Source organism: Drosophila serrata, unplaced genomic scaffold (genome assembly GCF_035046125.1).
Source record: "Drosophila serrata isolate PLE 108 unplaced genomic scaffold, ASM3504612v1 contig_249, whole genome shotgun sequence".
Lineage (NCBI taxonomy): Eukaryota > Metazoa > Arthropoda > Insecta > Diptera > Drosophilidae > Drosophila > Drosophila serrata.
In genome coordinates this window covers 717325-737868 of record NW_028257147.1, presented here as the reverse complement: position 1 = coordinate 737868, position 20544 = coordinate 717325, and the positions used below count along the sequence as shown (strand labels likewise).

The 20544-nt window shown below is 37.0% G+C and overlaps 2 protein-coding genes and 1 long non-coding RNA gene across 4 annotated transcripts in view; 2 read left to right on the top strand and 1 right to left on the bottom strand.

The window, feature by feature from the left end:
• Nucleotides 1-919: 919 nt before the first annotated feature.
• MESR3 (misexpression suppressor of ras 3) overlaps nucleotides 920-20544 on the bottom strand; it is a 55721-nt gene continuing 36096 nt past the window's right edge. For both annotated transcript variants that reach the window (XM_020956882.2, XM_086832381.1), the window contains 2 exons: nucleotides 17319-17349; nucleotides 920-2827 (listed from right to left, as the gene is read on the bottom strand). In XM_020956882.2, the coding sequence (XP_020812541.1) occupies nucleotides 1985-2827; nucleotides 17319-17321 (846 nt within the window). In that variant the 5' untranslated portion in view covers nucleotides 17322-17349 and the 3' untranslated portion in view covers nucleotides 920-1984. The remainder of the gene's footprint in view (nucleotides 2828-17318; nucleotides 17350-20544) is intronic.
• Nucleotides 6551-9623, top strand: LOC147643659 (uncharacterized). The gene is made up of 2 exons (XR_015271657.1): nucleotides 6551-6690; nucleotides 9488-9623. It is a non-coding gene; the product is annotated as an uncharacterized LOC147643659 (long non-coding RNA).
• Cyp310a1 (Cytochrome P450 310a1) lies at nucleotides 13015-15227 on the top strand. The gene is made up of 7 exons (XM_020956881.2): nucleotides 13015-13129; nucleotides 13197-13732; nucleotides 13804-13920; nucleotides 13982-14163; nucleotides 14224-14454; nucleotides 14523-14801; nucleotides 14866-15227. The coding sequence occupies exons 2-7, from the start codon at nucleotides 13242-13244 to the stop codon at nucleotides 15054-15056; spliced, it is 1491 nt and encodes a 496-aa protein (XP_020812540.2). The 5' UTR covers nucleotides 13015-13129; nucleotides 13197-13241; the 3' UTR covers nucleotides 15057-15227.

Below are 20544 nucleotides of genomic sequence, written 5' to 3'. Positions count from 1 at the left end.
TGGTAGTTGGGTTGGTTGTGCAACTCTGGCCAAAAGAGGAGCTCTCAGAGTGGGCCAAAACGAGAGATGCCGGTGTCACACATACAATAGAGGTGGAGAAACATCGATGTTTTAAAAATATTCGAATTTTCTTAATTCAATAACTAACAATATTTACATGCGATAATTTATAAAGTATTTATGAATTCGATTTAAATAATGCAAATATTTAAGGATTAGTTATGATAGATTTCCGATACGATCCTATAGTTTAAATCTAAACTGCGAGGATATATAAACTTCGGATACCTAAAGTTATTTACCTTTCTCGTTAAATGATATTTTTGAGAAATCGAAGTGGAATCCGGGGTTCACCTCTAGCTTACAAATATTTTACACAAGCCATCGGTCAATCAGAATCAGAGCTCCCGTTTCGGTCCAGCTCTCTTGATATATCTGTATATATCCCCTCCTATTGGCATTATCATGCGGGCTCATTTCTCCCCACTCGTAATGGCTTTAATTGTTATTGTAATTGGTAGTGCACTCAATGGTAAATAATTAAGTCATGGGGGTAAAATGATTGAGGTTTGATATGCTGCTAGATTATGTCATTGAATGTGCAAGAGGTTACAAGAGGGAGACGATAATGAATGAAGCATTTTATATCAATATACGATTCTTCAGTCAATTAATTAAATGATTTGCACTGTCGAAATGAATGGGGAGAATTCAAAGATGTAAAAGATTCGTTACAAGGAAGCTCTTTCTAGTTTTAGCACACATTAAATTGTTTATTTTCCATATCTTTCCATCTCTGGCAATTTTCGTTATCAGATTAATTAAGTAATAAATGCGTTAAACAAACACAAAAAATGGTAATAAATTTAAAATTGGATTATATTTTTTAATCCGTACAAAATCAAATTAAAACATACCATTTTGTTTGTTTTCTCTCAGCTTTTATTCGTTTTTCTCGTGCTCTTTTTTTGCACAGGCAAATATATATATGAAGTTCAGAGATATACAGACAAATGGCTATGATGTAATGCTTAGAGCTACATATAATATATAGATATATGTGTAATATGTAGCATATAGATGCACGTATATAATATGATACATAGAGCTTTAAAAAAACACTTTGTTAATGGATTTTCATCTTTTTTTTTTTATATTTTGTCTGGGCTTAGTCATAATCCGATAAGAAAACAAGCTTTTTAGGTATCAAAAAACATTTGCAGCGACTGCAAATGGGACATACATAGATTACTCGATAGATATCAGGACTATATATAGTATATATATATATCATTATGCATAAGAGTGTTATGTGTCTATGGGTGATATTAGAAATGGACTTACAAAAACTCTCGGACTTATTGATTATAATATATATGTATATGTATTGTAATAACTTGGAAAACTTCTTGTTTAATTTTCTATTTTTGTTTTAAAAATTTTCTTTATCAAATTTGTTTTTGTTTCAGTTACCTTTTCTAAATTATAGACGCCTAAAATGTATCACAGATAAATGTGTCAACCGAGTGGGACACATTGGCATAACTTAGGCCTATAACAAAGGGATTTAGCTGGAGTTCCACAATAATCTCTAGAGATTTGAAGGTAGTTTGAAAGTAATGATTAAATGTAAAGATATAAAAAGGAAACGTGTAAGAAAACAATATTATAAAAACAAGGAATCATTTCCAATCTCTAAAAGTTCCAAATAATTGTATTGAGATTTGAAATAACCAAAAACTAAACAAATATCATTACATACTTCTCAATATATTTTAAATGCAAATCATAACCTATTTGTAGACTCATTTTATGAAATACCTTCAAACCTCTAAAGATATGTGTGACACCTTAATTCTACAACTAATCCTACAAACTATGGGTTTATAGCTGGATCTCTATAGGTTTTTTTGGGGGGGTTTTGCAGATCTCAGTTCTGCCACCAAAGGGCGCTCGTGTTCCAGATCCACGCGCCCGACCCTACTCAACGATGCTGCTGGGGATTCGGTGGCCCAAAGGCCTGCATGCTGTAGTACCGCTCGCTGTCCTCCTTCACCACACTGGTCACATGGTGGAACTGGCACGGATGCGATATCTGCGACTTGGGCGGCAGTGGAGCCGGCTTCACGCGCTTCTGTTTCTTCTGCTTCCTGGTTCCGGGGACGGTCAAGGCTATGTTCTCCGGATCGCTGACCAGACGCTCCACATGCTGCCAGAGCTCGCGGGCCGCGTCCGTGGAATCGAAGCTGAAACCGATCATCTGCTGGTGATTGCTCGACAGGCACATGGTGTGGAACGAGGGACCCGCAATCCGGTAGTTCGAGAGGTTGTCAATGCGATCCGACCAGAGCGAGAAGCAGGAGCCCCTCTCGGCCAGCACAAGGGTCACTCTGGGTATGGCCCTGGCCCGGCAGTTGCCCTTGTCGTGTAGGATCACCGGGATGCCGGTGAAGACCAGTCGCCAGTCGCCATCCTTGCCAGTTCCCTCGTACAGATTCGCCAGGGCACCGCTCACATATATCTCAGTGCCCAGGCCCCCGAAGAAGCTCTCCACCTGACCCCTCTCGTAGTCCGACAGATTGGTGTTGCTCGTGGTATCCGTGCTAATGGTGTCCGCATCGATGTCCGAGGCATTGTACGAGAATGTGGTCCCATGGACACTGCTCCGCTGTGCCGAGGACTGGGAGTGGGCCGACCAGTCCGGGTGCAGAATCAACTCATCCCGCGGCTCCGAGGAGGAGCCGGTGCCCTCACTGGACTCCGATGGTGGCGCCGAATCGCTGACGGAGCCCAAGCGGCGACGTGTCTGTTGCAGTTGATGCGACATCTGCAACAAAAAATAAAGGGGAAAACGAGAAGCGGGAGTGCGAAATTAGATTTCTGTGGCAAAAGCTTTTCGGCTGCGGTTTCGCTTCGAGTGGAGTTAATGCAATTCTCCTTTGCCATCCGTCGGCACCTCGCCAAAGTTGCTAACCGAAAATAAAAACAATTCATACTCAAGAGTTGAATAATGGGACTTGGAAGATACCCTGTACTTTCAGTAATTTAAACAATAGGAAAAGCGTCTTCTCATAAATTACGTATACGTAATTTTTTAATAGCCAGATATTTATGGCGATGCATTGGATAGAACTATTTCTCTTGATATAAGTATATCCCTAGCTGAAGTAATGTAATGTTTCATAAATATGAACTCGTTCAGATCATAGTGTTTAATAGAGAAATATCATTATTTTTGTTGGTATTAAATCAGCAAGTTCTTCCCTTAACCCTTTCGAAACTAACAATCTCCTCCCTCACATATATACCCTTTAATTTTCCAACTACAGGATACAACAATTCCCATTCCCAACACGCGCTTACTGTTTTCAGTTTTTGGCTTTTCCCTCTCTCACTCTCTAATTTGTTATTTACTTTGTTTCAGTTGCTGCCAAGTAAAAACAACCGACAAAAAATATATACTATACATATATACAAAAATTTCCATTGTGGTCGCTCTGCTGGAAATTAAATACAATCAATTTCCGCTCCAGAAACTGCAAATCGTCAACAAACAATAAAATGCGCATATTTATGTTCAACGAGCAATTTGCCAAAATTCATTTACTTAACCAATTCGGAAAATGTTTAAATAATCATTGACAATGCATGGGTAATTGCTCATTCAAATAATTGGTTAAATATATTTATATTTATGGAACTGCTTAAGGCTTTGGCTTCTATTTTGAGAGGATTAATTGCTCAGAAACAAGAACATAAATATCGTGTGTTTAGATAAGCTTTCTCTAATCTTTTAAGCATTTGTTTGGTAAGAGAATTAGGCAATAAATAAACTGGTATTTGGACCATATACGGAAGCACTTTAAAACTACTCAAATAGACCTGCTAATATTTTATTTAAATTTAATTTGTCAACTTTATAGCAGTGAGAATAAACACAAAATAAAACCAATTAGAAATTCCAGCACAAACACAAACTGTGATACATTCCCAGGCCCACGTGGATAAATCTCCATATCAAAGAACTCACGTCCCATGCAAATGCCTCACTCAAAATCCAGAAAAGAAAACATAAAGTTAAAAGTTTAACCAAAAACTACGTGTATTTACAGGCAAAACAAACTCATCGCAGGAGGACGAGGCAAAGCGCATAACTAATGGATATAGAGCGTTAAAATTTCGTTAGCTTCTCCAACTCAAATACCAGAAAAGTTAGTCGAGAGGCACGTGGACATTGGCACGTTTTAATTAGCGCCGCAAATTGCAGGTCACGGCGTAATTAAATTATTCAAATTGCTAATTTTTCCACACTGCCCCCGCCCGGGAGACGGAAAAATCGATCTCTAAGTGCTAAAATGGAAAGTGCTTTAAAGTTGACAGCACACCGAATTTTGCCATAAATAATAATCAACAAATATTTGCTGGAGAAGAGTCCAAGAATTCTCCGAAAAGGACACCCAAAAGGAAGTTGCTGTGGAAATGTATCTCGCATCCGTTGTGGCAGACTTTCAGGCCAACACACAACTTCAGTCGAGGCCAAGAACTTCCGTCAACAACTTTGTTTGTTTTGGGGCCAAGAATATTTTTTCGGGAGGGTGGACCAGGGGGAGGGGGAAGAGAAATCTAGGCCGCTGCAACATTAACACGGTTATCTATAATTTACACTCACCGGGGGAAAATAAGAGGGGGACTGAGGAGGAGCTGAGGAGCCTCTCCTTAACATCCGTGATTTCTGGCTGCCCGTTGCACATTTATTGTGCCATTACTTTTGTGGCCTGGTAGATGTCCCCTGCCCATCCCTATCTCCATCCCCATCCCCAATTCCTATCTTAACATCCGCATCCGTATCTGGATCCGCATCCCCAAAAGGCAGCCGAGCTTCCTCCCTTGAGTGTTTTTTTACGTGTCCTGCGTTGGCAGGCGAAAAAAAGTTGATACGAACAAGAGTGGCAGAAAGACTAGGATGTGTTCATGATTTTTTTTTTATTAAAATTATATTAATATCTCATTTATTTATGAAATTTAATAGGTTATATATTTGATCATATTGTGTTGTATCTAAATTGTTGAATATTAAAGAACTCTGTTCGTCTTAGGTAAAAAGCCTAATACACAAATGGTTTCCTTGAAAACATATAAAAAATATATAGTTTCTCAAATGTTTGTTTTGTTTTTAATTAATTAATAATAATCCTATATCATAAGTCTTAATAACAATTAAATTTGCTAAAAAGTTTCTGCCAGCAAACTATATATAGAAATTTTCGGATCTTAAGCTATGAAAAAAGTCAAATTAAAATTTAAATAAAATCACTTAATCATATATTTTATGACTCCTTAAAGCCAAATATATATGAAATAAATAGAAAAATGCTTAGTTTATTGTATTATTTAGCTATGCTATTATTTTGACTTGTACTGTTTATATATCAACTTCTATATATCTCGCAGCAAAAGATTAATTGCCTCACTTCGCCTTTTGGGGCTCTGGGCTCCAGAAACTTGGCAAATATATTTAGTGCCGAGATTTATGTGGCTTCATTATGAGCCACCCCCTGGAAGTGCCACCCCCCCAAGGACCTCACACTCCTCAGGGGAACAACAGCGGGACTCTATGTACATATACATATATTGAACATTTTGGTCAAACAATTAAAAATGTTTTGCCTGTTGGGGCCACTTTTTATTGTCGTCATGGCAGCCGTCGGTGCCGCCGCCTGCCAAATGAATATTTAATGCCGCCTTTAATGTCCATCCCCCCACCTCAAAATGCACCCAAAATGGCCTTCGGGATATCGAACGAATAGGGAGAGCGAACAGCAAGTTCAATGTCAAGTTTGTCTCGTACCATGTGGCGTATACGTAATATTCGTTGTCCCCAAGTTGGTCGCTTATTTATGGCCTCGTCTTGTGTATTTTGAGCCAATAATCGAGAAAAATCAACAGAGGACAAAGTAGAGAAGCAGTCAAAGCCTTGCTTTTATTTATGGCAATTATATTTACCCATAAAAATTCGCCAATTAATTGGAATTTGTGGTGTGCTCGTGCATGTAGAGGTTTTAAATATTTATTTTGCAGCAAAGTGGGGAAAAAATCTGGTCTGGAAAGTTTATGAGAGGCTTACTATATAAAGTAATAAAATGAGATTCGATGGAAAATAAATGTTTGCCTAAAAAGGGATAAAATGCTACATAAAAATGTTGAAAATCAAATAAATTGATTTATTTACATTCGAATGCTAAATTAAAACGTAACTGCTTTAATTATTTACTTGCCAATGTAGTCACACAAAAGTGTCGACATAACATTCTTAAAAATGGATGACCATAATAAATTCTAGCAAATGTGCAAATCATTTTAAATTGTTTAAAGACCTCACATTGAAATTCGTTGAAAGAACAAAAGTCCCAAAAATCATTTGCAGGTCAAGCGAAAACACGCTCCGTTTTTACCTTTTTTTTTTTGAGAGCAACTGTCACAAATTTTCATTTTTCATTTTCCATTTTATTTGTGTCAGTTGACAAATGTTGTGAAATTGACAGCCACAAGAAATGAGACGAAACACGAAAACAAATTGTGGGAGGCGTAGAGGAGGTGTAGAAATTTAAAGGCTTTTGTTGCAAAAATGATTTAAAATATGGTTTCAAATATCGATATACAGGGACAGGAACTGACCCATACGGAAACTAGGTAAGCATTTAGCTTAGAATTAAAAAAAATGTATTACCTATTAGTTAAGGTTCTAAGTTTATGTTTATCAAAGAAGAACTTCAAGAGTTTTCAGGGCATAATTACACAGTGTAATTATTAAGATTTAATATCTTATTAAAGTTTTTGTATTTGTTTGTAACCTTTGTTTTATCTTCTTAAGAAAGATATACAAGTTAAATTATATATATTTGAATTTGAAGCCAAGTTAATTACCTTATTTTTATGTTCATGTGTTTTATTGGCCTTTCTTTATGTTTAAATAAAAGTAAGCCCAACTAATATACTTAAACTTATATTTATGGGTCTCTTAAGTATCGGAAAACATTTTGTACAGTGCCCCCCCGAAAGAAGGTCGTAAAATGCCAAGCAAATTGCGCTTTGTACTTTTCCATGGGGCAGGTCAGTGTGAGAAAATGTGCTGGACATATCAAAGGGAGGGGGTTTGCGGGAAATCAAACAAATTGCCGGGCATGTACATTGCACAAACAATTGAAACCGTTAGCTTTGTGAGGGAGTTGTGGGCGTGGCAGCCTCTAACAATGCAGAGCTGGAAATAAAAAAACAGATACAGATACAGGTTGGGTTTGACTTCTGAGGCCTTTATGTTAATTTCTGATTCAGTTTATAGTTTCATTTTCCCTCCCCCCTCAGATCTGCGCTTTATGGAAACGCACTCAAGTGCAACTCAGCGCGGCGAGAGGGGGTGGGGGTGGGGTGTGGGGACCGAACGTGCTGTGATTTAATTTTTCTTCTTTTTTTTCCTGTGACTCCAGTGGAAAGGGGAAAAATTCAATTAAAATTCACAAAAGCCTCTCGTCTCGCCTGACCTCTGATTTCTTGTATGTACATATATATTTTTTCTGCTTTTCCTTACTCGCGAGGACAAGCAATTATCGTGGCCGCACGTATGTGGATCAAAAACTGCTTCAAGTTAAATTGAATTTGTTATTAAAAAAATAAGAAAAAAAGGAGAAATAAAATGACTGAAATTTCATATGCAACGCAGAGATCCTTCAGCTCAATTTCAAATGCAGACTTAACGCTTAACTTGATGCTGCCGCAAATCGCGAAATTCCATTTTCTCTCTCCACTAAACAGAGACACTAGGGATGGCAGAAAATCTCTAAATATTGTATATATACAATATATTTAATATATAAATATTGAGATACATGTAAAATAAATCTATATTCTGTGATATATCTCACCAAAATAATGGGAAAAATAGACAAAATAAATTGAATACAATTTAATAAACATTTATTTAAATCCAATCTAAAGTGCTTTATTTTTCAACAGTTAAAATTTCGATATATTTAATTTTTAAGATATTTTCCATATGTTATATCAAAATTTTCTTTTCGATTGACATCCCTGGCTTTCACACACACACAACAAGCGAGACATTTTCCCTACCAACTCAATATTTTTTCGCATAAACATGCAAATTTGTCAGTCAAACTCAGGAATTGCCCTCGACGCTGCACTCACTCATCTTCTCAATGAGTAATTTGCATGTAAATATATATACACACGAATATATATAGTATTTTTCCTGTTTGCTTTTTAGCATTTGTTCATGAACTTCAACAAACAACAAACTGTCATACAAGGCTTTGGCATTGTTCAAGGGAATTTTCGCCGAGAGATAGAGGCAAGTTTTGGGTGGGTTTCGGTAGGGAAAAGCAGACGACTATTGCCTGTCAAGTGACTGACTAACAAGTTTTGTTTTCCTTGTATATACACAGATCAAAATAATTGCATAAATGTTTAAACTCTAGGAAAAATTCAATTATTAATCATATCTAATGATCAATATTTAATTAAGCTATATGCAAAGCAAATATATCAAAAGTACACATGTGGGCTGAATAAGTTAAATAGTTACTATTAAAATTTATAATAAACAAGGCAGGAAGCAAACTTTGAAAAGCCAAAATAAGGTCCTTCACTGTAATTCAAACTTCTAGTTAAAAATATAATAACTTTCAAAAGAAAGTTGCACTATTTTTCTCCGCCTGCATTAAATCTTTCTCTCAAATTTCACTGCGCTTAGGGGTTCACGTTTTGATTTATGACTAAATGGAAATGTCGTACCAAATATTTACATAATATTTCTGTTGAAAAAAAACACACAATTCCATCGTATTTAGCTAAGGAAATATATACTCGGTTATATCAATATTCACGGGTCGTGGAATAATTCGATTTTATATGTGGGAACCTGAACAGTACACGAAAGTGAATCCACACGTGTCTCCCTGGCTGAAATAATACAAAACAATTTGCTTTATGACTTCATAAATGTGAATATTCTATGAGTCACAATGGCATTATGGCCAGTTGTTCATTTAGGTGACTAAAAAGCAATAAATTCATTAAAAATATCACTGCATGAGTGGGCGGACACTCAACTATGAAATATGGATAAAATATAATTGAAAAGTGTTTGGTAAAAAGTAAGATAAAAGGGGTTAGGTAAGCCGATTAACCTGATTTCGGGGAATTGAAGGGGATTTTGTTGGTATTTCTAGTGGTTTTTATAACGATTTAGGAATACTTTATTATCTCATAAGTAATAAATAAACTTTAAAGGTTGGTTAATTACTTCTCCTTGCTTTAGCAGTGTCATATATTACTTTTCAAGGTCCCTAGTTAAGTTCTTAATGCTATTTAACATAATATTATTTAATTATTTTCCATTTACTTTTGAAAGGTAGCAGACATTCTCTCCGAAACCCTCATTAAATGCATTTATTTTCTTGTTTATTTGCAGATGCAATTTAAAGCCACTTGTGCATAAGAACGTCATGACTTCAGGAGAGTTCTTAGCCATTTTTGAATAATTATATTTCAACAATACCTTTTTGCAGCTCCTACAGGATCTGCCAAGTCATTCGTGGCGAAGAGAAGAAGCTCAGACTATATATGTATTTGCCAACTTTATTCAATTTCTGGCATGACTTGCCAATGTTGCCAATGTGGCTGATGGGCCATGGCAACAAGCTGTTGCTGCTGCTCCCGTGAGTTGGCAAAAACGGCATTGAAGGAATAAAGCAATATTGAAATTGCTCTTGGCAAACACTCAATTGAAAAGGACCAATTGCTGGGAGTCTACGACAAGAACCCGATGAACTTCTAGGTCAACCTACCATATAAATGTGGGAAATTGTCTGGAATAACTGCATAACATACATAAATGGGATGATACATGAATAAATATCAGGCTATATAAATGTAAGCAGATACTCGGGGTTCATTTAAATCAAATTCCCACAGGCAACGGCATCAATTATGTGGAGTTGCAGCAGCAGCAACAAGTGGTTACCTTTTCCCCCTCCTTTTAGGAGCTTACTGGAAAATTGCCTCCGGTGCAGCAAATTTAGTGCAATTTTTATTTTGTCTCTGCTACCTCTCTACACAATTTACATTTTTTGCCAACTTTGGCATGCAATGGGCGTGATTAACGACTTCCCTTTTTGGCCCCGACCAGGGACTTTTGCCTTCATTCACTTGGTTAGGCATTGAAATTGACACTTTCGGAGGCAAAACGTGGCTAAAACGATAATTAACACTGGCAAATGACAAAGTAAAAGAGAGTATGTAGCTCTGCGTAATGGAAATATTGATTGGCCAAGAGATTGTTATGAAAGTCTCTGGCTGCTAAGGTGGAAACTCAAGTCTAAGATTACATCACGGTTAAATGGAAGGAAACCGAGTCACTTGTGGGGCTTTTCTTTGATTGATTGATCATTGAGACAGATCAGGGATTTTATAAATCTATTTAAAGACATATAATTGTATATTCAGGTGTGTAAACCTGAAACTTTCCATTTCATTTAATCTGTTGCCATGAGACTTGTCATTGTTCTACCCGGAGATGCGTAACCGCATCTTGGTTTCTATAATTCCATTGATTAAGATTCATAATCCAAATCTATTCAAGCGTGTCTCATGACGCAGCAATTTTCATATAAATAAATAACTAAATGCTGGCCAGGGTTCTTATCAACAAAAACAATAAGTCAGAGAGTGAATTTTCCAGAGAGGAGAATCAGTTGGAGAGAGATGGAAACAAGAACCAAGAGCATTGCAGCTGCAGCTTTATAAACAAGACTAAGACTGGAACTACAATAATTCAAAAGTTAAGGCTAATGAATACCTATTGATATATATTTATTGAGAGTTTTAGTGTAAGTAAGTAAGTAAGTATCTATGACCAGTAATTAACTATTATCAATAAGTAACTATGAGCAGTAAGTAACTCTGAGCACTTAGTATCTATAACTAGTAAGTGACTATGATCAGTAAGTATCTATCACTAGTAAGTATGTAGATCAGTTACTAACTTTGAACACTAATAAACAATGACTTGCAACTTTTGTAACACAACACATTCCTGAGCCTTGGTCGGCAGAAGTCACTTCGTTCCGGGGATGTTAGAACAAGTTGGGAATCATATGTTCTAATATTAACTATGAACAGCAAGTATCTATGAACATTAAGTAACTGTGAACAGTAAGTAGCTATGACCAGTAATTAACTCTGAACTGTAAGTATCTATGACCAGTAAGTAACTATGATCATTTATTATCAATGAAAATTAAGTAACTATGATCAGTAAGTATCTATGACTAGTAAGTATGTAGATCAGTTACTAACTTTGAACACTAATAAACAATGACTTGTACTTATTGTGATAGGAAACTTTGATATAACACACAATAGCCAAAGGTTGTATTTATACTCAAATTTAATTAGAAACTTATAGTTTCAAGAAGAAGAACAAAAATAATTGTGTTTGCTACGGTGCTTAAGTATACTGGTTGAGAAGCGCAGAGGAGGGCACTTTTCTGAGAGATAGTGAATGCGAGGAAACTATTATTTTTAATTAGAAATTTTAATTAGAAACTTATAGTTTCAAGAAGATGAACAAAAATAATTGTGTTTGCTACGGTGCTTAAGTACACTGGTTGAGAAGCGCAGAGGAGGGCACTTTTCTGAGAGATAGTGAATGCGAGGAATGTATTATTTTTGAGAGAGAGTAAAAGAGAGGTAAACAAAATTTGGTTTTTGAGAAGCGTAGGAAAGCTCTCATTGTTTATTTTGGAATAATGAGAATTTGAGTTAGTAAAAAATATGTGATAAATCCGTAAAATTGACCAAAAATATAACATACTAACCCTTGGATTTTCTTCTTTTTTAACTATCTATAACCAGTAATTAACTCTGAACACTACGTATCTTTCACCAGTAAGTAACTATGATCAGTAAGTATCTATGACCAGTAAGTATGGATGAGCAGTTACTAACTTTGAACAGTAATAAACAATGACTTGCACATTTTTTAACACAGCACATTTCTGATACTTGGCCGGCAGAAGTCACTTCGTTCCGGGGATGTTAGAACTAGTTGGGAATCATATGCACAGATGTGTGAGATTTGTTTTAGAACAATTTTAAGCTATTTCAATGAAACTATGTACTTATTCTTTTATATAATTTTACTAGTATATAAGTCGGATCATGGCGAATCGGTGGACTATACGTATATATACACATATATAGGTGTCATAGGAACGATCGGAAAATTAAGGAAAATAATTATAACTTTTCCAGTTTTCAACAGACTTTAATCAAATTTGATATACAGCCACTATAAATTAGTTTTGTATTTTGTGTAAAATTTTTTGAAAATCGGACTACTATATCATATAGCTGTCATGCAACCAATCTTTAAAAATAGATAAGAATGTAAAACTTATTTTATTTAAGTTTTAAAAATGTATTCCAGAAATAAAATTTTAAAAACTTATTACTAAGCCAAAAGTGCTTTAATTTTAATTCGGAAAGCTTTACTATGTTAGTTTTTATTATATTAATAAATCTACATACTCAATTTAAAATTTTAGAAAATTCTAATTTGTTATAAATGATATTGTTTCTATCAAACAATTTAATTTATTTCCCTCGTCTTCCAGGACCTTTGAATAACCCAAATATACCCCATATTCAATATTCTTAGGGTACGTTTTCGGTCACAAAAACTTGCCCAGACTTTGATAATGACATGGTACAGCCGCTGCTGTATAAATTACTATCAGGACGCTCCGGGCACACCCCATAAAGAGAGGCCGAGGGAGATAACTGAAACAGTGTGTGATAGTATGCCCGGTATTTTTTCCAATATGTATACTGTTTTTTTTTTTGTTTTTCTCCCATTTTTTCGATTTTTATTCCCAGTTTTTGCCTTTGTTATTATTCTTTTTGGTCAGACAAGATTGACTTGCAGTTGTCAGTTGGCAGACGAGCGGCCGAGAAGAGCAACGCTTCGATCGCGACTTTCGATTTCGTTGGACGGGCATCATCTTCGTCGTCGTCGTCGCCATCATTATCATTCCCATCCAGGCAACTCTCAGTAATTATCTCCCAGGGCAGACGTCCTCAGAATCGTTGGTAGTTTTAGGTTTCGCTTTCGGTTTCAGTATCAGTCTTTCAACTCCCGTCGAAGTCGCAACATCATCATTATCATGTGGCTACTGCTGCCCATTCTGCTCTATTCGGTGATCTTCCTCTCCGTGCGGCACATTTACAGCCACTGGCGACGCAGGGGATTCCCCTCGGAAAAGGCCGGCATCTCGTGGAGTTTCCTGAATCAGGCCTATCGCCGGGAATTCCGGCACGTGGATGCCATCTGTGAGGCCTATCAGTTGGGCAGGGAGCGATTGCTCGGTATCTATTGCTTCTTCAGGCCCGTCCTCCTCGTTCGCAGCGTGGAACTGGCCCAGACGATACTACAGCAATCGAATGGACACTTTAATGAACTCAAATGGGACTATGTCAAGGGTTATCGCCGGTTCAATCTGCTGGAGAAGCTGGCGCCCATGTTTGGGGCCAAGAGATTGCACGAGATGTTCGGGCAGGTCCAAAAAGTGGGAGATCATCTGGTTCAGCATTTGTTGGACCTGGAACAAGTGCAAGGAGGTGTTCTGGAGACGGATCTACAGCAAATACTGAGAGTGTGAGGAACTTTCTTTCACTTTAAATAGTTTTCACTTCATTTAATATATTTATTGCTGAATACTTTCTTAGGTATTCCATTAACATCATAGGCAATCTCATTTACGGCTTGGATATCAACAACTTTGAGCAAAAGGATCACATCTTCACTAGCTATCTAAAGCAGAGTCAGGTCACCATTCAATCTTTGTAAGAAGAATTTAATCAGGTAGAATTTCCCTTCTAGTATCTAATTTTAAAAATATCTTAGCACCTTGGGTCGCCTGCCTCAGAAATCATCGTTTACCTACCGCCTCAGGGATCTCATTAAGCAAAGTGTGGAGCTACGAGAGGATCATGGACTGATACGAAAGGATATACTACAATTACTAGTCAGATTTAGGAATGGCAATGAGCTGTGTGGCGATAAGTGGCAGCTGGAAATGAATAATGGTAGCCTTTAAAATTTATATGATTTTAAACGCATTTGAACGTATTTCCTAATATTCCCAGATCAAGAGAAATTTCTGTCCATCAAACGATTGGCCAAAGTGGCCGAAGATCTCCTAAAAACATCCCTAGATTCAGTGGCCTCAACAATAACCTTAACACTCTTTGAAATCCTTCAAGAACCCCTGATTGTGGAGAAACTTCAAGCGGAAATCAAAGAGCTAAGCATTGAGAGTGATGAGCTTAAGTTTGAGCAGCTAGAAGGTCTTAAATATATGGATATGTGTCTTAAAGGTGAGTTGATTCATTGGGAAATATCTCAATAATTGAATCATTAATTGTATGTAATCAAATCCCCCCAGAAACTGTTCGCAAATATCCACCTTTGCCCATCATCGAACGCATTTGCCGCAAGAGTTACTCGCTGCCCAACAGCAAGTATACCATAGACGAGGGCAAGACCTTAATGATTCCTCTGCTGGCCATACACAGAGATGAAAGGTATTTCAGTGAACCCATGAAATATAAGCCCATACGATTCCTGCATTCCCTTCGAACGGAAGATAATTTGGAGCAATGTCCCGAGAAGAGCAAGAACAATGCCTTCATAGGTTTTGGCATGGGAGGAGCACAATGTGTGGGTAAGTTACTGCTACAAATTCACCTTAAAGAATATAATTAAGTGTTCTTCCCCTTAAATTACAGGTCAAAACTTTGCCAAGTTGGTAATTAAGGTGGCGCTGATCAAACTCCTGCACAACTTCCACCTGGAATTGGATGCCACCGTGGCCGAGGCCATGGAAGTTACGCACCAACCTGCCCCGTTTATACACACAAAGGATGGGCTGAAAGTCAGGTTGAAGAGACGCGAAATAAAACCAAAACATTATCACTAAACTAAGTTCGGTTTAGGGTTTTAGGTACTCTCACTCTCTCTCACTTTAAGCTGCCAAGTTCTTTAATTTAACCAGCTTTTTTCAACACTTTGTCGTCTTCTGTGTGCGACACCTGGAATTATGCTATAAATAAAATTCGGTATATTATGGCTGTTGGTCCTGCTCCTGCCTGCTGTTCTTGTTATTGTTTCTGTCTGTTCTTGTTTGGTCCTCCGTTCGCTTCGTTAACTTTTGCGAAATGCCAAAGGGTCCTTCTCCTCGGGGCACACGGTGCGTATACGTAACAACGGCGCGTTGTCGTCACCAAACGCGACGCATTAAATTAGTCATTCCAATGTCTATGTTGTTGTTTACGTCAACACACACGGCTCATGGATATATATATACATATACTATATAGACTATATGATGAGGAAGACCTGATTTAAGACTGGCAGACTTCGTATTTCGAGCGGAAAAGACATGTGCTTCCATTTGAGTTTATCATTAAATTTGATTTGCTTTGTTGCCAATCCAACATGACAGTCGTCCGGATAGCTCTGGCCAAGCCTCTTCTTCTCTTACCAGAACTATGCAAAAGTCAAGTCTGTTTGTCCGTTTTGAAGTACACATCTCATCTGGATTACACTGAACGCAATTATATGGTAACTGGAGTAGGAGTTTTGATAGGAAACTTTGTGCCACTCATTCATTTTTTCCATATTTTCTATTAAGGCAAAATGTATTTAAAGTTATAACACATTAAATAATTAATAAAAATTTAAATCAAATTGCTAAGATTAGTAAGTTTTCCTTATCCACTCATCTCCTCAAGTTTTCCTTGAACCCAAAACTTGAGAAATATATATTTCCTCAGCTGTCCATTATGATTTTTTGCTGAGTGTGCCAATCCACTTGGAGTGTATGCTCCATAAGAGGGACAATCAGGGCCGAGAGGCGCCTCTAATGATGCCGCAATTAGGCCGCATTATGGACACATTTATCATCCGCAAAGAGAGAGAGAGAGACAGAGAAAAACGGAAAGAGAGAGAGCTAGAGATGGAGATGTCACAAACAAACGACTCTAATGAGTGCGTAAAGTGTTTTACATTAATGAAAACTTTTTGGCCAGCCCCAACTACCCTACCCCCAAAAAAAAACTCATCAAATTAATTGAGAAGCCCAGCTGAAGAGCTAAGCTTTTGGGGATAAATGACCTGGAAAGTGTCCGAAATCGACGGCAAACTTTACGACTCTTGCCCTGACCGAAGGCATAAAAATTGAAATTCAATCAAACGAACTCGGCTCTGGGATGTTGTCGGGTTACGGGAGCAGCCAAAGCAATTTAAACCTCTGGCTACGAGAATAGATATAGATGTGGATATAGGAATCCACAGCAACGAGAAGGACGACGATGACGACAACAACAGGAGCAGCAAGTGGAGCTCTTCACATGTTTTGACCCAGTTCGCGTGGCGTGGCAAGTGTCGAATATAAATTGCATGAGATTCCACCGGGGGAAGCCGAGGGCTTGGAGGATGCGGGGCAGGAGCAGGAGGATGCCGGGGGCAAGTCCCTTCGGCACAATCTTCGCTGCCATTGTCCTGGTTACATTTAAACATTACTCATTCCACATTAAGCGGTCAAAATGGCAGGCACGCAGCCCCCAAAATTTAAAAAGAAATACGGCTTTATTCAAGTGCCCCGACTATGAAATATCCAGTATGCAAATTTTTCTGAGGTAAAGTTTATTAAAATTGTGATAATATATCAGATAACAGAGGTAGGGGATTTAATCAATTAATAATCTAATCCCACTACGAAATTCTTAGCTTTCTTAAAGAGAGAAGTTTATAATATTTCCAGTAAGTTACCAATAGAAACTATACCTTTGCTTCATTGATTTTTACATCGGTATTTTTGTCATAATTTATCTCCAAATTTAACAAAAGAGGTATGAATAATAATAAAGTATTCCCAAGCATCTATTATTAAGAGTGTAAATTCCTAATATCTATATAATATATCTATCCAATATACCCCATCAATTCAACTTTCAAATACCGGGTAGCAAGAGTAAGTACAAAGTTGCTTTCATCGTTATGTTCTGCTTGGTTATAAATTATGCTACGCAGAAAGCATACAATTTTCATTTCTCCTCGCATAAATTATGAAATATTTGACCCATGGGGACAGACAGAGGGAAAGAGACCCTTTTGCTTTCGCGGCAAGCCCTGCTAATTTTCGTGTAAAGTTGTTGCCCAATTAGGCCTATTAACTTACCATAATTTCCAGATTCGTTTTCGAGGGTTAACTGCAATGAAATACAATAGCAAAAATAAAATCGATTAATCACGTGTACATTTATGGTGCTGTGTTATTGAACTTTTGCCTTTGAAACAAAACGAGATTGCACTCGCATTACAAGCAAACTTGAACTGCAGCAAAAGTGAAAGATAAATTTGTTATAAAGCCAAATAAGAAACACAAAAATAAATCTCAACTTGAGACTGACACAAAAGGTTATCGCCATGTAGCTACTGTTGTTGCAGTTGCCTTTAATTAGCCAATTGACATCTGACTTTTTCGTTTGGCTTTTATTGTTTTTTGCCTGCAACTTTGTGCCAGGTCTCGGCTAAAGTTGTGCAACACATTTGGCAGCTTAAATAAAGTTGCTTTAAATGCATTTAAGTGGCTTAACTAGGGAAAATAGAAATTTGAGTGTTTTGTTTTGTTTAGCATGTAAGATATTTGCATAAGAATAAGCAAAAATTTCTTTGAATCATTTCATTTTGCATGACAAAGATATTTGTATAAATTAAGTAAGGTATTTGTTAGCTAATTGTGTTTGTTAAGCATTATTTGGGGGGGGGGTAACTTATGTAACTAAGTTCAAGTTTACTTTTAATTTAAAATCACATTACTAAAGCAAAGCTTAAACCCTTTCTTGCTGTATTTTAATATGGTTACAGGGTAGCTTAGTTATGATATTTTAAAAACTGTGCTTTACCCATAAAATAAGCATAAAAAAATATAAAATCTATAGTTTAAGATACCTAAAATTAATTGAAATTGACATTAAAACCCATGATCCTATGGCTATGATTCGGCTTCTGAAAGTAAGTTTCATTTCTCGCTTACTATTAATTGTTTTTAATTAAATACTTTTTCTTAAATACTTCTTCAAAATCTTCAAATAATTATTACGGGTATTATTTCAAGTTTATTTTGAAAGAATTTCCCTTGTGGCTTGTGGTGCTGCAATTTGTAAATTGTTCTGCTTATCATTGCGTACATTAAATGCTTGTTTTTGCTGACTCGCACAATTATCTTTGCTAATTGGATGAGAACTTTGCTCGTCCAAAAATTTTCCCACTTGCAGCATGGCTAAGAAAACACAACACTTAAGTGGCGGCCATCTCATGTGTCTTGTCGCCGCAGAATTCATTCGCCCAACTGAGCTCCAAAAATATAAAAACTGAGAGATAAAACCCCAACTCGAGTAGAAGTAACCGACGACCTCTGAGGGTCAGCAGTTGTAATAAAACCAAATAAATGCTTGGCCTTTAATTGTGCTCTCTCTCTCTCTCTGGCACTCTTTTTATTCTTTCTTTTTTTATGAATATTTGTTTAATAATTAAAGTTAGCCGGGGTGTGTGAGTGAGTGTCTGTCTGTTTGTCATGTAAGAAGATTATGATCATTAAGAGCTGGGCGACTCTCTTTGGGCGGCGTCAGCGGAATGACAAATTGTGAGGGAAAATTGCACTTGAGCATTTTGTGAAACAGTTTGACTTCGAAAAGTATTTCTTTCTTAATTTAAATATTTTAAAAAGTAACTAGAACACACTAGGAATGTAATGTATATTATATATAGCATCTCTTAATCTCTTAATTGTCTTAGTATAATCTTCATTCTTTGATATAGTTTTCCCTATTAACGAATCCCCACTGTTGCGTCATGGTTTTGGCTTATGTTGGCTGGCAGCAATGGGTTAAGAGTTGGTTTACTTTTTCAATTTGTGTGCACTGCATTCCCATAATTGCCGCATGGAGTTGCATGCTCAAACTGTAGGGACGCCTGCACACACACTCCTCACAAACACATGATGTGCTTCTTTTTATTCCTAGGAGTGCAGATGATGATGAGGAGGAGGAGGAGGAGTAGGAGGAGGATGCTGCTGTTTGCTTGCAGCTGTTTATTGTTGTTATTGGCGACTCTGGTCCACAGTTGCTTTAATTATTATTGTCAGCCAAACTGTCGCGGCTGTGGCGGCTCTTTCTTCGCATCTTTTCTTCACTACTTGAGGTTCCCTCTTTGCATTATACATATATACATATATATTTCTTTATATCTGCTTCCGACTTTTAATTAATTTATGTGTCTGTCACACATTTACCGTGCTGCTTAAATAGTGCGTTGAATTCAGGGAGATATGTAGTGGAGGCGACACTTGAAATTAATTCATTATCTCACTGGGCATGGGGGTTACGGACCAGATGACCTGCTTTTACTTACATTTTAACTATACAAAGGTACAAATTTAACAAGTTGAAGAAACTAAGATACCAATTTATATAAATACACAGTTAATAGTAACTTATATACGTTTATCTTAACCTTGTTTGATCCCGAAGCCCCAAGCAAGCCTGCAAGTTTCATGAAAAGGATCTAAATGACAGTCATTACCAACAGGAAATAAATTTTCCTTTCATAATCTATGAAATTTAATCAAACTTAAACTCTAAAAATGTTCCCGAAATGTAACCTTCTTAATGGCCAAAATCATTTAGCCTTCATTTTCAATTACGCAGCGTAACGAAGTGCCGCAAGCGCATTTATCAAAATGCCAAAACTAGATAACTTAATTAAAGCACCCCCCCGAAAATCAATCTGCATATATAAGTATATACATCTATATATATTCTATATGCGAGACTGTAATCGAAATCTGTAAAGCCGCAAAGGCCCCTTGCCACCCACAAACACACAAACAACATCCGCCGCTTATCGCGATAAATCAAAGCCACGAGTGTTGTTAATTTTCCAGGAAATTTTCGGGGGATTTCCCCCCGCAAAATATATACAAAATAAGACCCAAAAACGTGAGTGAATGTCCGTGAATGTGCCATGCGTAATAAAAACAACTTGAATTTATGTTTTCACGGCAAACAAAAAATTATCTCAAGCTGGAAAACTTCTTCTCCAGTCTGGGATGTGTGTGTGTGTGTCTCATTTTTGTGGCAAGTTGCTAATTCTAATTAAAAGCAACAGTCTTTGGGGTTGGCAGCACACTCAAGCAGAAAATTATCAACTCCGCGGAGAGAGATGTGCAGATGAAGATATGGCAGAGTTAACTAAACTTCTGCTTGGCTAGACCAAAAGATGTTTCTTGAATAAGGAAAACAAAAAAAAAAAAACAAGAAAAGGAGGAAAACCGGAGGGGAAAATGAGCAAACCCCTGGTAGACCAGGCCAAAATTAAATTGTGCACATTTCCGTGGAGCGGAA